Source organism: Culex quinquefasciatus, chromosome 2 (assembly GCF_015732765.1).
Source record: "Culex quinquefasciatus strain JHB chromosome 2, VPISU_Cqui_1.0_pri_paternal, whole genome shotgun sequence".
Classification (NCBI taxonomy): Eukaryota; Metazoa; Arthropoda; class Insecta; order Diptera; family Culicidae; genus Culex; species Culex quinquefasciatus.
This window is the reverse complement of record NC_051862.1, coordinates 73,814,247-73,831,427: the sequence shown is the minus strand read 5'-3', so window position 1 is coordinate 73,831,427 and position 17,181 is coordinate 73,814,247. Positions and strand designations below refer to the sequence as shown.

Here is a 17,181-nt window from a genome sequence, read left to right as displayed (position 1 = left end):
TTTTTCTTACGAATGTAAACAAAGTTTGGATCTCTCCCGGAGTACATATTTTTAAAAAATAATGACTTCCAACACTGAAACCAATGAAATTCAAGCTTAATATTGTTTTATACATGGTCTGATAACTTTTTTTTGGTGAAAATATCAGTTTAATTCAGGTGTTCCACAATTGTGGGAGGCACAAAAACATCCCATAATTATGAAACAGGCAATTTGGAGGCAGTCTTTTGCTGCTCTGAATAAAAAAGTCTTGACATGAGGTGTTTTGTTCAAAAAGTACTACTTTTACTTGTGAAATAGCTAAAGAATGTCCTAATGAGGGTCCTAAAAATAGTACACTGAAATAAATATCATGATGGATGATATTAATTTCACATATAGATTTTTGCAGAATGCCTCTGCATTTGATCGGTATATGCGATGCACGTAAACTGTATAAGCACTGCATATACATGCATATGAACACGAAATATGCTAACGCATATAAAAAGTATGTTTACGGCACATACACTCTATGAACATTGCACATAAACTTCATGGGCAGTGCATATACTTCAAAATGTATTCGAAATATGCTAGCGCATATAACATGTATGTACACATCTTAACGTTAATCAAATAACATGCTTCTTGATGTTCATAAAATGTTTAATTTAAAACACATGTGCATAGACGTTTGATTTTCATTGCCTTAATAATAATAGCTTTTAAATTGCAGGAACAATATTTGATTTCTGGGGCAACCTTTGAAAAGGGTGGTACGACATTGCTCTTATGGCCTATCATCCCATTTAAACGCTTGTAATGAAAGGCCGTAAGAGCAATGTCGTACCGCCCTTTTCATAAGTTGCTACAGATTTAAAAGCATGATTTATTTTTCTTTTTAGGTATTATTTTTATAATAAATTAAGATTTTGCAATGAATATTTTTTTATTTATTTTTTACAAGGGTAATTCACATTTTCTTACACACGCATTTTACAGTTGATTACTACGCCTAATTTTACAAAAAAGACGCCAACATTTTTGTGATTATACATCTTTTTATTTTTATTACAAAGTTATCTTATAGATTATTAAACCTACGCCTAATTTTATCCTTATTATTCGTCCATAGAAAGAAAGTCTAGATTTCTGCGGAAATACAATTTATCGCTTATGTTATGAATAGAAATGGGAGGTCCGTCAAATTGATCAATACTAATTATGTGACTTGTAGCACTTTTCGAAATTGCTTCAAATGCAAGGTAATGTTCATCAAAATTTCCCACGTGCCACTTTTTGCAAGCAACAAAAATATTATTATTATCCAGCAAAATAAATTCAACTATTTCATATAAGCTTACGTTTTGCAACTCAGTAATGGTCAAAAATAAATCATTTTTGAAGTGGGTACCTTTGTACTTCATCCAGTTCGACGTATACGCTTTGAACCGAGAATGATCAAACGGCAAAGGTAATAAAATTGATTGCATGTAGGATCTATCGATCAAATTGGTTTCCACAAATTTCCCATGGAAAATTGATTTAAAAAAATTTGATTCATTTAAATCGTGAGAAAATTTTAAAGCAGCCTTAATACATAAAGTTAGACAAATATTACTGCGAGAGGAAATGACATGTGCGTATTCCTTAAAAATTTTGTGCATCGCTTCAAATCTGTAGTTCATCATTTTACGCAAAATTCCATTTTGTTGAGCAACAGTACAATAATGATTTAAAAAATGGTGCTTAGGTTTTAAGTGCGTTTCAAAAAGTTCGATATACAATGCATGATGAGCTGTTACAAGCTGATTAAGTTCGTTTAGATCGGTAGCGGTCAACTCTGGAGCAAGGACTTTTTCTACTAAGTTAACTAAAGTTTTTAAGTATTTCCAAACCCTGTCCGTTACTGGAACAAAAGGTCCCATCAGTAAAGTAAAAAGTCTTATAAATGCTTTCGTTTCACTCGCCGTTGCCCTAATGGTCACGCGCTTTGACTTTGTCTCGTTGCAATAAGCATAACCTAAATCAGGCATCCGTTTCAACGCTTCGTTGGGTACACGTTTGGAAAATTCATTTTTATGTGCATTAAACCTTTCCAAGGAGACAAATTTCTTCTTAAAAATGCAGTAAGTTAAAACTTCTTCTAGTCCAAAAATAACAACTCCTCCACAAAAAAGGTCATGCATTGGATCTACTACCAAATTGTCCGTGCAATGAAAAGATGGCAAATCGTTTAAAACCGTGCGACATTTAATGCCAGTTTCTGACGGCCTGCTGCGGGCTATATCAATAGCATAGTTCTGCTCATCTCGTAAATAAGAAAAATATTCCATACAATCAGTTTGGAGCGAATCCTTGTGTCGTCGACAAAATCTGCAATAATAATTTGCGCCAAAAGACATAAAAGATAAGAATTGATGGATTCCCAGATTATCACCCTGGAAAATCGTTACAACAAACTTAACATTAACAGATTCTCCATTGATCGTGAAATTAATACCATATTCTTCTAAAGTTTTAAATTCTTCTACGATAGGTTCCAACAGAGAATTGATTCCAGCAACGTTAATGTCTGGTTTTTTTATCATAGCGCAAACAAAAATATTGTTAAGTCTGGAAGCGTACTGCTCAGGAATTGTCGGAAAAGCATAATAAATGCCGCAAATTGAGTGTTTTTTGTTATGTGAACTTAACGGGTCATTAATTTCAAATTCGTCAGCGTAAAGCGTGACTGGAATTAGGTGATCCTTGGGGTATTTTCGTCTTATTTTCCCCCAAACCTTGCCATTAACAATGCTTTTGATACTGGACGATTTCTCTAATGTGTTTATATAATTAAGTGTTTCACAAAGTATGTTTCCTGTACTAAAATAAGATCTTATTTGGAATTTTAGGTCGGTTACTACCACATTGATTGGCTTATCATCTAGTTGAGTTTCAAATTGTTGGTCTGTTGGTAACTTGACTGCAATACGTTCTTTTTGTAATGTTATTGCGTAAGGCATGCGGAACAAGTTTCGATCGATTAAATAATTGAATAACTTATGGTCACTTCCAATAAAATTAAACATTGTTCGCATTTTTAACAAATATTGCCTTAGTTCAAATTTAATTTGCGCATCATTTATGTGAGGTTCAAGTTTGAGAATGTTATCGGCTATTTGAGTGTTAAGAGTCTCTACAGATTGTTGTACGTAATACACATCACTTCTAGTTATGTTAGAATTACTATGTAGATTTAGCGTAAAAGATAATGCTGCTTGACTAATATCATTAAGCGACTGTGACAAATTTTGGTTGTGGTTTGAAGCAGGTCTTGGTGGGTTATCGATCGAATTAAGTGAATCTAATATTGGAATTTGTTGCAGTTGATTTACACAGCTAGGGGTTTCACTGCTAGTAGAACTAGTTACATTAATTTTATCACTTTTTTTCATTTTAATGCAAAATTTTTTTTTGACAAGACAACATTTTTTCGATGGATCAACTATGATCCCCTTGGAACGAGCTGTCAAGTAGGAGCTTTTCTGTCAAGAAGGACCGCGAGGTTAATTTTTCAAAATTGATTTAAAAATCCATTTTAAACTCTTTGTGCTCGTACAAAGAGTCATTGTACTCAGAAAAATAAGCTTTATCGCTGTAAACAATAATATCAGCAATCTAAGCTTCATTTTAGGACCCAATTGCACTTTTTTGAACATGAGACAATTCGACGGTAACATTTCAAAAGGCATCATGCACATTTTGACACTTTCTGGGTTATTGCATATTCTGAAAGTACTCCTAATAAGCTACCTCTCCACCAAAAATGAGCAAAAGTTACTTCAGTAAAGTCTGTTTAATCATGATTTGAAATAAAGTAACATAAACAAAATCTCTGCCATCAGCAGTCCCTGTTTATATAGCCCTGTCAACCTGTCAAACAAAAGACTACATGAACCTCACGACGAAAAAAAAGCATCATAAAAAACGCCATGTACATTCGGCGAAGAAAAACAAATCATAACAAAGCGTCCCCCTCAATGACAGCAGGGTTGGTGATTTCAAAAGAAATTATGTTTGTTTTTCTCAAATAAAATTACGGAAATAATGTTTTATTGAATTTGGATGATCAAGTATCAATAAAAGTAACGTTTTCCATCGTTTGTTATCATTGGAACAGTTTATTTTGCTTTTATATTTATTAAAATAGGAATTGGAAATGGATGCTCAACATTCAAATGCGTTTTTCTCAAAAAGGGTGGTGTGTATTGCGCGTATTGAGAAAAAATCAGTTTTGGTGATTTTCTTGTAGGGGTCTCAAAGATACGAGCGCAAGCGTTTTTCAAATTCATCGCAGCAACCGTGTTGATTTTCATTTTCGATTGCTGTCAATTTACAAAGGTTTAGAAAATCATGATCAGGAATTTCGCCGGATGCAACGGTTCCGTGGCCTTTGGGGCAGGCATGGCGATCCTCGGTCTTCGTATCGTGTCGTATGGACGCACTGTGGGTGGTGATGGCTTTGTCGGGCTGAATTGTCCCTCGTTGGTGAATCGGCGGCACTTGCATTCGCCGTTCGAGCCCACACCCGGACCACCCGATGCTAGGGCTGCCAATTCAACTCCGAAGATATCTGCCCGAAGAAGCCAGGAACGCTGTGCGTTCATCTAGCCAGGGACGAAGCTAAAAAAACACCAAGCCCACCGTGAAGGCCATAGAACCGCTGCATCCAGCCCAGAAGACCGGCCAACCGCTGGTGTTCTTTTATAATGTAACATAGCAAGGGGGTGGGGTTGGGGGTGGTATGGTTAGAGGGGACTTTGTTACACTTGAGAAACCGGATGTGGCCACCGGGGAACATGGAAAACTTGTCCAGAAGACGAAATTACACTAGACTTGCTAGAGACATCTATACGTTGCATGATCAGTTTATACTGTTTCCACAATACGGTTCTAGATGTGGCCACCGGAGATCTTAAAACCCGTGTTGAAGTTCCATTCTTATGGATTTTTTTTATTACATGAATCAGTTTTCGTAAAAATAAACTTGATGAAAATTCAACAAATCTGGATCTTCCGGTGGTCCGTTCTCTGGTTGGCTTTTGTAGTTGGCGTGGAACCATGTTTCTGTACATGTTTAGTTCCATTTTCCCCGTCGTCTTGCGCCTTTTAGTGCCAATAAAATCAGGCGCCTTAACCTCAGGGCAGCAGGTTCTCCAACGAGGGGGAGCCTGCCCGACAAAACCAACAACGTCCGCATTCCCTCCATTGGAGGTTTCGGTACAGCTTATCGCGAAGGTCGCAGATTCCGGTACCGGTACGGATGCCACTGAGCCGGCCGTGAAGAACGCAGCACCTCAGATTCCGTCACCAAACATCAGTCTGCTAAAATTAACAAGCAATCGACAGCCAGCACCAACATTCCCTACGATTTTTTTCAGATTGACAATCAACATGTTTTTTTTTTGTCTAAGCCTACTCTCTTGCTCTCTCCATAGGTTTTTCCATTGCGACGGTATCTTTCTGCGGCGATTAATTGAAGCGCAGGATTCTAATTTTTCTTGAAATTATTAATACATGATGCTTTTTGAAATGTTGGCATCGAATTATGCGTAGAACGGCAGTTTAGGACCCCAAAAGGAACTGAAAGTTATGGCCTATCTACAATCACTTAGCTTAGAAAATTTCACTTAGCTTAGGAATTTGAATCAATGGAAATGAAGCCGAGCTTCTACAATGGAAAAGTAATCAAATTAGAAACTGACGTATGGTTTGAAAAATTTCAAAATCTACGGTAAGTTGACGTTTCAATATCAAAGGTAAACAAACAACTGCATAGCAACGTATATCAGCCCAGCAAAATTTCTAAGTTGATTGTGGATGACGGCCGTAAGTTGCGTACTTTCCTAAGTAACTACTTTACTTAGATATTCTAAGCTAAGTGATTGTAGATAGGCCATTACTGTGCTCACTAAATTTGGACAACTTTACCATTTTACTGAAAGGCGAAGCTTCTTTAAAGAACGATCTTTATTGTAGCAGGTTTTAGAATGAAATAAAAATGTTTAGTTGAATCTAACACAAGGTTACTACGATCTGTTGACGTAACACAAGGTTACTACCTCGGTTACTACGATCTGTTGATCGTTGATCAACGTTGCCAGGTTGCGGATTGACGGTTGCCATCTAACATCCCCGCTCAAACGCACAATCCAAACTGACCGGAACGCTACATAATTCGCCAACACAAACAGGAAACAGGATTTTGGTCACCGATGCGTTCGTTCCTTCATAATCGAAGCCAAGTCCTTGTGAACAGCTTTTCTCCACCAAGTGCAAATTGAACCGGTCCACGTTGCCGGTCTCGTCTTTCTCGAACAAAAAAATCTGCCAAACGACGATGGGGATCCAGTGGATCAAGCCAGAACGCCGCTTCGAGCCATCTGCCGATTTCAAGTTCTTCGCAACTGCCTCTGTGTTCAGTGCAAAGGTCAACACTTCGTCGTCAGTGCCCTCAGTGAAATCTGTGAATTGTCCACCAGCAGTACTTCTGCCAAATAGCATGCAACAGTCAAGGGACTTACCCGAGGTTTAGCGTTTCCGTTCGCTGCGCCTCGTGGACCCTTCTGCTAGGCAGTGGCCACGTTCTGGTTGCGAATGGAGCGCTCCGGGATGTCCTTCCTCGTCCTTGTCTTCCGTCAGCTTCGCAACGCCGAACTGTCGGCCAGCCAGACAAGTGGTGAGCTCTTGTACGCTCTCACCATCTGGAACATCAGCAGCGGTCTCCTCCTCAACCGATTCTTCATCAACAGGTCCCTTGTCTTGGCTCAAGCGGCTTTGCGGTGTCGGCTTCCAAGCCATCATCGCAGTAGCATGGATGCCACCGCCAACAGCACCTTCTCGCCGAAAAACGTCCAACGCGTACAGCTGTCCAGATCGGCGTCCACTGCCGACCACACGCTCTCCCTTCTCGATGGACTCCTTTCCACCGACGAACTTTACAGCCATCTCAACGTCTTTAAGCCGCCAAACAGAAAACAGGTTGCATCGAAGCTCGGGCACGTAGAACACATCGTTGACACACCAAAGATTTGACAACTTTTAATTTTTTTTGGACACCCTAGTGCACGCACACAACAGACGACATAAGTTAGGTCCAAGAAAAGAGGTCAAGAAATGACTCTACGAACAGCAGATCAAAGAAGAGGGAACGATTTCTTGGGGCTTTTCTTCACCCTCTCTAGTATGCTTTCGAGCCACTGCTGGCCATTTGAAATTTTTCTTTACCGGTTCTTTCCCAAGTGAGAAATGGCAAATTTGACGGAATTAGGGAATTAGGACCGAGTTGTGCAGAATTCTCTAGCTAGCAAAAGTAACTTTTTTTTCTGCGCGATTCTTTCTGAGAGAAAAGATACTTTCGTTGCAGATATAAAACAGAAACGCATCCCTATCCTGCCTCATGACTTTCTACCTACGGTACTCGCGATTGAGTGTGTAGTGGTGGTCACATGAATCGTTCAGACAAACGGTACCCACCAACTGATAACCATATTGCTCCGAATAGTGTCGAAATTGGTCGACACATTCTCGTGCACACTTTGGATCTTGCAAGCTTTTGCGCCGATAACCAAACGAAGATTTCCATTTGTCTAGGGTAACGGACCATGGATTAACGTTGAGCCGGAGCCATTCGATGGCCTCTTGGCATACTGGATCTCCTTCGGGTGCTTGGTTCTCTTGAGACACGTGAGCTTCCTCTAAGTTGTCCCGCCTCTTTTTAGCCTGCTTCTGATTGTGTATTCTGTTGTAAATTTTACCCCCTGGGTTCCGCTTCCCGCCACCTCTCTTGGTGTAGTAGATATCCTGAAATTTTTGTTTGGTTAGATAAATTAAATGCAGTTAATTCGTTATGTTTACCTTTTCTTCCTTATCAAATAAAAGAGCTACTGCCGAGGCGTACTGCTCCAAATTTTCCTCCGTTGCCTTCGATCCTTGGCTGTTGTGATGTTCTGCTATTATGTCTACCAATTCCCGTTGGCTTTCTTTGGTAAATGGAGCTCTCGCGGCCCGTTTTATCAACTGCTTCCCCGTTTCGGTCTGTTTCAGCAGTTCCTCTAAAGCACTAGGACCGAACAAAGCACCGGAACCGGACACGCTTGGCTGGACCTCGAAAACGGTGAAAGGAATGTTCGTGTTGCCGTGGTTTCCGGGTTGAAACGCTGGTGCAGAGATGAAGCTAGTTACACCTGGAAGAAATTAGTATAAATAAAATAGCTCTATCTGAGAACAGGTTCCACAACCTCCAGAAGTGGACACTCTCGGCTGGACCTCGTAAATAGCGAACGGGATGTTCGTACTGCTATGGGTTCCGGGTTGAAACGCTGGCGCGGAGATATAGCTAGTCACACCTGGAAGAAATAAGTATAAATAAAATTGTCTTCTCTAAAAACAGCTTTTACAACCTCCAGCGGCGGTCACGCTCGATGATGCGGTTTGATGCAATCCTTCTGGAGCGGACACGCTCGGCTGGACGGCGGATGTGATCTTGTTGAGACCACCAGAAGCGGGCACGCTCGGCTCGACCTGGGAAATGGTGTTCGGGATCGTGTGGTTCGTACTGCCGTGGGTTCCAGGGCGAAACGCTGGCGCAGAGATGAAGCTAGTTACACCTGGAAGAAATAAGTATAAGTAAAAAAGTTCTCTAAGATCTCCAGGAACAGCTTCAAGAACCTCCAGAAGCGGGCACGGTCGATGATGCGGATTGATGCAATCCCCCTGAAGCGAATTCGCTCGGCTGGACGGTGCAACTCGGCTGAATCTCGTGAACGATGAACGGAGTATTTGTACTGATGTGAGCACCGGGTTGAAACGCTGGCGCGGAGATATAGCTAGTCACACCTGGAAGAAATTAGTATAAATAAAATTGTCTTCTCTAAAAACAGCTTTTACAACCTCCAGCGGCGGTCACGGTTGATGATGCGGTCTGGTTGAGACCTCCAGAGGCGGGCACGCTCGGCTCGACCTTGAAAACGGCGTTCGGGATCGTGATGTTCGTACTACCGTGGGTTTCGGGTCGAAACGCTGGCGCAGAGATGAAGCTAGTTACACCTGGAAGAAATTAGTATAAGTAAAAAAGTTCTCTAAGATCTCCAGAAACAGCTTCGAGAACCTCCAGCGGCGGTCACGCTCGATGATGCGGTTTGATGCAATCCTTCTGGAGCGGACACGCTCGGCTGGTCGGCGGATGTGATCTTGTTGAGACCGCCAGAAGCGGACACTCTCGGCTCGACCTGGGAAATAGCGTTCGGGATCGTGTGGTTCGTACTGCCGTGGGTTCCAGGGCGAAACGCTGGCGCAGAGATGAAGCTAGTTACACCTGGAAGAAATTAGTATAAGTAAAAAAGTTCTCTAAGATCTCCAGGGACAGCTTCAAGAACCTCCGGACACGGTCGATGATGCAGATTGATGCAATTCCCCTGAAGCGGATTCGCTCGGCTGGACGGTGGAAATGCTCGATGATGCGGTCTGGTTGAGACCTCCAGAAGCGATAACACTCGGCTGAATCTCGTGAACAATGAACGGAGTGTTTGTACTGATGTCAGCTCCGGGTTGAAACGCTGGCGCGGAGATGTAGCTAGTCACACCTGGAAGAAATTAGTATAAATAAAATAGTCTTCTCTACGAACAGCTTTTACAACCTCCAGCGGTGGTCACGCTCGATGATATGGTCTGGTTAAGACCTCCAGCAGCGGACACGGTCGATGTTGCGGTTTGATGCAATCCTTCTGGAGCGGATACGCTCGGCTGGTCGGCGGATGTGATCTTGTTGAGACCGCCAGAAGCGGACACTCTCGGCTCGACCTGGGAAATAGCGTTCGGGATCGTGTGGTTCGTACTGCCGTGGGTTCCAGGGCGAAACGCTGGCGCAGAGATGAAGCTAGTTACACCTGGAAGAAATTAGTATAAGTAAAAAAGTTCTCTAAGATCTCCAGGGACAGCTTCAAGAACCTCCGGACACGGTCGATGATGCAGATTGATGCAATTCCCCTGAAGCGGATTCGCTCGGCTGGACGGTGGAAATGCTCGATGATGCGGTCTGGTTGAGACCTCCAGAAGCGATAACACTCGGCTGAATCTCGTGAACGATGAACGGAGTGTTTGTACTGATGTCAGCTCCGGGTTGAAACGCTGGCGCGGAGATGTAGCTAGTCACACCTGGAAGAAATTATTATAAATAAAATAGTCTTCTCTACGAACAGCTTTTACAACCTCCAGCGGTGGTCACGCTCGATGATATGGTCTGATTAAGACCTCCAGCAGCGGACACGGTCGATGATGCGGTCTGGTTGAGACCTCCAGAAGCGATAACACTCGGCTGAATCTCGTGAACGATGAACGGAGTGTTTGTACTGATGTCAGCTCCGGGTCGAAACGCTGGCGCAGAGATAAAGCTAGTCACACCTGGAAGAAATTAGTATAAATAAAATTGTCTTCTCTAAAAACAGCTTTTACAACCTCCAGCGGCGGTCACGCTCGATGCTGCGGTTTGATGCAATCCTCCTGGAGCGGATTCTCTCGGCTGGACGGCGGATGTGATCTTGTTGAGACCACCAGAAGCGGGCACGCTCGGCTCGACCTGGGAAATGGTGTTCGGGATCGTGATGTTCGTACTGCCGTGAGTTACGGCTTCAACCGCTGATGCTGTGGTTTGGTCGTTTTCATCTGGAAAACTTGATGTGTTTCCGGTCGCAAAAAAATCGTCTTGTTCGGAATCGTCGTAAAAATCGATAGCCTCAAAGGTGAAAAGATCTGCTCCCTGTGTAAAATAGAAAAAAATAAGAAAAGTAATAAAAATATGCACTAGATTTATTATAATCACCTTCGCCTTCCTCCAACTGATAATCCGCTGGAACAGCTCCTCCACGTCACACTCGAAAGCTGCGTTTCGAAGATCTTCTTCGAGTTGATCTTTCGTTATAACGAAAAACGAATCTTCCGTGTACTCGAGATCTAAAAGAAGAAGAAAAAGAAATCAGGTAGCTGCAATCCGGATGTTGTCGGGAAGAATACAATCTGAATGTTTTGTAGTTTTGACTAAACGGTTCTGAGCATAAAAAAGACAAGATTAAACCGGAACTCGAACCACTTTTGTGTAGTACAGAAAAAATAACGGAAATGGACAAGGGGTTAGACTTTCCGCACCGTTTTCGGAAAACCGTTTGTGTTCAAGTGTGAAATGGGTGCACCGCGGTGTTCGTGGGTGCTGGCGATGTGCGCGCACACAATTCACGCTTGCGGAACTGTCATAGCTCATTTTCGCAAAACTGGCATCACTTCGGTTTGAAATGTCAATTTCAAAGTTGTTTACCAACAAACGCGGTATGAAAACGGTCTGAAGGCGTCAAGTTTAAAGCAGCGCAGATTCCGGTGATTCATCGTCGTTTTTTGGGCGTTCAAGGAATTTCTGGAGTGGAGTGGAGTGGCGGCATCAATGCCGGCGGTTAATTTCCGTTCTTTAGTGGAACCGCTATCCTACAATTGGTACGGTAGCGGTGGCCACGACTTCAGCGCTGAAGCTAACATCGTCGCCAGCACTGATTCGAGCAAATTCTTTTCCGGGTCCCGTCGATGGAAAATTGGCTGCCTGCGACAACGTTAGGGAACCGGGGACGAGAAGTGCAAGGCTAAGAAGGGCAGTGGCAGCAAGAAAGTTATCATCCGCCGCAAAATCGAATGAGACGGCTGTCAGTGGCAAAAATGGTTAAACGCGCCGAGAACAGCAGCAGCAAGACGGACGAAAAGGGTGCCGATGACGAACCGTTCAGGATGGTGCTGCCACCGGTTAAGGAGAAGAGCAGCATCTTCTCGGACCATTGGGCATCTAGAAAGTAGAAGGACGAATAAACAAATAAAGAATTTGAAAACAAAAGGTAACAAAATCCAAAACCAGTTATTTATTTGTATCATTAAATAGGAAGAAAATCAACCCACAAGTAGCACGATTTTTTTTATTGTGATTTTTCGGATCAAGCAAAAACTCCTGCAAAGATTGTTAGTTTGCAGAAAACCAGAAAATATCAGCACGAAGGATTGTGCCAACCCACTCCCCCCTAACATGATTTTTTGGCTGCAAAAAAAGGGTCACTTTCCAAGCAGGTTCTTCACCATAAAATCTCGCCGTCATCGTCGAAACGGACCACTGCACAGCGCCGCTTCCCACATTGACTGGGCAGCCCGCCGGCGGTTCGCTGGCGGACCGCCAAACCGCTCTGGCGATCCGCCAGCGTTTGATTTGGCGGACCACGGGCGACCCGCAGGCGGATAAAATTTGCAACAATTTGGCGCACGATCAATTTTTTTATCGTGACGTTGGTCCGCCAGCGACTCGCCCCGGGTCGCCCAGGTTTGCCTTGAAATGTTTCACCCGCCGTTCATCCGCCCTACATACGCCGTTTTGTATGGTTCAACCGCCCCTATAGGATGGTCCGCCAGCGGGTCGCCCTCGATACGCCTTCCATAGAAAGTTCATCCGCCTAAAAAGCCCCAACCGCCGTGGCTCGCCCTCGACCCGCCTTTCATATACGGTTCGTCCGCCCCTGTAAGATGGTCCGCCAGTGGCTCGCCCCCGATCCGCCCCTATATAAAGTTCATCCGCCCAAAAGCCCCAACCGCCTTGGCTCGCCCTTGATGCGCCTTTCATATACGGTTCAGCCGCCCTTGTAGGTTGGTCCGCCAGCGGGTCGCCCTCGATACGCCTCCCATATAAAATTCATCCGCCCAAAAAGCCCCAACCGCTTTGGCTCGCCCTTGATGCGCCTCTCATATACGGTTCAGCCGCCCCTGTAGGTTGGTTCGCCAGCGGGTCGCCCTTGATACGCCCCCATATAAAATTCATCCGCCCAAAAAACCCCAACCGCCTTGACTCGCCCTTGATGCGCCTCTCATATACGGTTCAGCCGCCCCTGTAGGTTGATTCGCCAGCGAGTCGCCCTTGATACGCCCCCCATATAAAATTCATCCGCCCAAAAAGCCCCAACCGCCTTGGCTCGCCCTTGATGCGCCTCTCATATACGGTTCAGCCGCCCCTGTAGGTTGGTCCGCCAGCGGGTCGCCCTGATCCGCCCCTATATAAAGTTCATCCGCCCAAAAGCCCCAACCGCTTTGGCTCGCCCTTGATGCGCCTTTCATATACGGTTCAGCCGCCCCTATAGGTTGGTCCGCCAGCGGCTCGCCCCGATCCGCCCCCTATATAAAGTTCATCCGCCCAAAATGCCCCAACCGCCTTGGCCCGCCCTCGATTCGCCATTCATACATATTTCATCAGCCCAAGCAGAATACCCGTTCAGGTTCCTTCAGGATTCTGATAGTGTTTTTTTAAGTTCATCTAAAACTGAAAAAACACAAAGTGCCTATATAGAAATGCAGATCTTTGTAGATTCATGTGTGCTGAAATTTAGAAATAAAACAAAAATATGAAAAAAACATAATTTCCAACATAATGTTGTTCTCAATACATCTTACGTGCGTTGTTAGTTCACTGAGGTGAAATGATGAAAAAAATAATGAAACAAAATAATATATTGATAAGCAAACTTGTTGCGAAGATTTTCCATTTCCTGCAAATAAAAATAATTCTTTAACTAATTCTTAAAAACTAAATTATTTAAAATGTTCATGTATTATTGGTACTTACATATAAACAGTCAACGTATTGAATGTTAACAATTCATACTCTAATCTAATCAAACACAAGCGCAGCTAATCCGAAGAAAGTATCCTAGTAGATTACACCCCATGCCCTTTCTTGTCATTCAATTTGATCATATATTGTATGGGGAATGGTAGATATGAATATAAAAATAAATCTTACAGTGAAAAGATAAATACAAATAAGCAGTAATTTTAAAGATGATTCCGGGAAGCTGCAAAAACAACAACTATAATTAAACAGACAAATGCTCCAGATGGTTCCATTGCTGAAAGAAAAGGAATAGGATAAGGAAGGATATAAACATTTAAATAAATCATCTAGTGAATAGATAAATGTAGGCATTATAATTGAAGAAGATTCCCGGAAGCTGGAAGAAAGATAATTATATTTTAAAGAAAAAAATTTCAGATGGTTCCATTGCTATTTCAGTAATCGTCGTTAGTTCATGAAATTTAATCATATATGGTATGGAGGAATGGTAGAAAAAAGGACAAGGAATAGGAATGATATAAACATTCAAATAAATCAAATGAAGAATAGATAAATACATATAAGCAGTTCATTTATAAATGATCCAAGAAGCTTTAAAAAAAATTAAACACATTTTAAATGATATTGTTGCCGCTTAACTGATAATTGAAAATAATTGAAATTACTTCCTACCCACGTCCTGCATCATGCACACCTAAAAAACGTCAAACAAAACAAAGACAAAAATCGCTTCTGCACCACTAATTGCCTCCACTGCTGGCACTGAACCCGCAACCTTTGGAGTGTTAACATTCACACAAAAACATTAACATTAATTGAGTAAACATTGGCACAAAATCCGCTTTGTAAATGCCACCTCGATACTCTTCAAGAGGTTTCCTGGGAAAGATATACTTTTACCAAAATGTACGCCAAATTTCCATACAAACATACAAAAAGAATAAATCAAATCATAACAACAATGAAACATATCAAATTCTAAGTATTCCAAATGATTGCACATCTGCCAACAATATTTATAAGGGTGTCACATAAATTACACCAACAATAACGATTATTCTTGCAAAACAACCTTCAATCACTATTTCAAACGCACTTTCAACTGTTTGTTTACATAAGTAAACAATCTAAACAACACAACACTTCTCCCAACACAAAGTTAACAACGAAAATCAGTAGCCGCCGATTAAATAACAACACCCACCGAAGCTCGTTGAACACTGACTGAAATGTCAAATTCGAAATAAATTCCTTCAGAGGCAAACCGCCACGGCAATCAGCCTTTGGCTCGCCGCGGCGATTGAAAGGCGAACGATATTGAAACATTTCAGCGATCAGTTTGAACCGCCCAGGCGATGCGCTCATGGCACGCCAAGGCGGATGGAGGGCGGACGAAATTGAAAAATTTCAAATGTCAAATTTCAACCGCCCAGGCGGCCCGCCCTCGGTCCGCCAGGGCGGTTCTAGGGCGGACCACACGATCAGTAACGGCCGCCGATGCGTAACGTCCGCACTGAGTTAATGTGGGTTATTTCGTATCCTACCAGCAGCCTAATCTAATTCTTTGCGCCGAGAGTGTTAGCAGTTTGGAGTTTTCCTGCAACTGTAACGCTCTTTGCTCCGAGGCCAACATCAGATATCCGTACAGGGTGATATTAACCTCTCATGTCCTCTCCCAGATGTTCCTTAATATAGCGCCCCGTACAAACACATACGGATGTTTTCCACAATCGAAAATAGCTACCTCGAACTACCAACCGACCGACAAGTGGATGCTTCCTGGTAGGTCGCATTCTTCTCCACCACGACCACGTTCAATCCATTCCGAGCCCGCTTCTTTAACCAGTACGCAATCAAAGAACCCACGCAATCTCCATCCAAGGACCAGCAGGTCACAGTGGTTCTCTCTCCGGTACAGTCTCAGACTAGGTTTCAGATAGTTTTCCACACTCTTGACCGTTTCCCGCTTCGGCCTTATAAAATTCTTCATCCGTTTCATGCTGTTCCCGAGAATCTTCATCGTTCGCGACACAGTGAGTTCTGTAGTTTCGCCTCGACCTCCTTTGCCACCGTTGGATGCAAATTCCCGGACTCTTCCGCAAGAAAGCGGTAGCCGGGCCAAAAGGACCACTCCGAGCGCCAACAATTTGTTTGCCTGCTCCGCAGCTTCAACAAGTTGTGTGATAGTCTTCAACGTTGAACCGACGACGTTGAACCACGTTTGGTCACCTGCGACGTCGTTGGTGGCGGCAGATCCGGCAAGGCTGTTGTTCGGATCAGTTAGATGTCGATTTAAAGTGACGATGGATGAGCGATATTTGGGCAAGGTTTGATGGAGGAACCGGGCGAAAGGCGGCTCTTTGCGCTCCAGAATCGTCAAGTAGAGTAGCCGGAACAACGTCTTGAAAACGGAATAAACCTTTTTTTTATATGTTGACCAGTTTTAAGTAAAATTATGATAAAAATTTTGATTTAACTTAGGTTTTGAAGACAAATAAAAAAAAGTCTTTGAAAATTCAATCGAGAAATTAAAAAGAGAGATGTGAGCCGGTAACATGGAGTTAAACTATCGAAACTGTCATGGTAAACTTCACAGAAGCTTGACAGAAAGTTTAACTCCATGTTGCACTTTTAATTTCTCGATGGATTTTTCCTTAGTTTGTTTGCAAACAAAGTTGAACATGACATTTCTAGAAGTGTTGCCATGTTATCCAAATTCTTTCTCTGATTCGTTACGCTCGTCGTTACGTCAAAATGGTGCGCGATGGTGCACGAAGGTGCGCGAGAGTGCCAGAAGTGTGCGCAGTTTGTAAAACGCCGTGCACGCACAGCGTGCTGAGTGTCCAACTCCTGGAAATGGATTAAAGTTGCTTCCGAAACCGGATCCAAGGTCAACATCAAACTGCTTAAACTCATTTTAGTGCACATGTTCAAAGTACTAAAACTATTTAAATGTTTACTCAATTATTCAAATGCACCATTATTCAAACAATAAAGCATATAAATTGATAAAAAACACTTAAATTACCTTCAAAAACTCCTTGAAATTGTTCCGGAAGGTTTAAGCTGCAACAAATTTCTTTTAATGACGCCATATTTGAAATCATAAAACTGCATGCAGCATGATGCAGCGCAGCATTGTCAAACATTCGCATTTTCCATGGGCGTCGTGAGCACTGCATATAAATAGTATGAAAAAAAGCACACTGCAAAAAAACATGCAGGTTCGCATTTGCAACTTATATGCGGGGCTCACAACAATTACATGAGACAATAATATTGGTTATCAAAATAATTTCTATAATATCTCGCGCATACAGATTATATGCAGAGCTCACAAAGTTTATTTGCAAAAACAATACTTTCTACCAAGCAGAAGTCGAATCCGGGTATGTGAAATACGCATATAAAATGTATTGCGATTGCTATTTAAAATTATATTTGGGCATTTGAGTTTCAAGAAGCTATCTAATGGATGTTATTGCACAGTTTAAAAAATGATGTATATGCAG

General features: G+C 42.6%; 1 protein-coding gene across 1 annotated transcript; it reads right to left on the bottom strand.

Annotated features, from left to right (window-relative positions):
* Window positions 1-7,404: 7,404 nt before the first annotated feature.
* Window positions 7,405-15,689, bottom strand: LOC6041632 (putative cell agglutination protein pfl5). The gene is made up of 16 exons (XM_038250430.1): window positions 15,555-15,689; window positions 15,414-15,505; window positions 14,742-14,794; window positions 10,847-10,977; window positions 10,483-10,783; window positions 10,237-10,428; window positions 9,976-10,182; window positions 9,666-9,914; window positions 9,405-9,611; window positions 9,137-9,343; window positions 8,920-9,075; window positions 8,698-8,865; window positions 8,430-8,636; window positions 8,268-8,375; window positions 7,885-8,213; window positions 7,405-7,830 (listed from the first exon to the last, which is right to left on the bottom strand). The coding sequence occupies exons 1-16, from the start codon at window positions 15,687-15,689 to the stop codon at window positions 7,435-7,437; spliced, it is 3,138 nt and encodes a 1,045-aa protein (XP_038106358.1). The 3' UTR covers window positions 7,405-7,434.
* Between the last annotated feature and the right edge of the window lie 1,492 nt (window positions 15,690-17,181).

Coding starts and splice junctions, on each gene's coding strand:
- LOC6041632 (XM_038250430.1), bottom strand. CDS start 15,689: ATGAAGATTCTCGGGAACAGCATGAAACGGATGAAGAATTTTATAAGG. Junction 9,076..9,136: donor GAGCGTGACCGCCGCTGGAG/GTTCTCGAAGCT, acceptor AATTTCTTCCAG/GTGTAACTAGCTTCATCTCT. Junction 8,376..8,429: donor GAGCGTGACCGCCGCTGGAG/GTTGTAAAAGCT, acceptor TATTTCTTCCAG/GTGTGACTAGCTATATCTCC.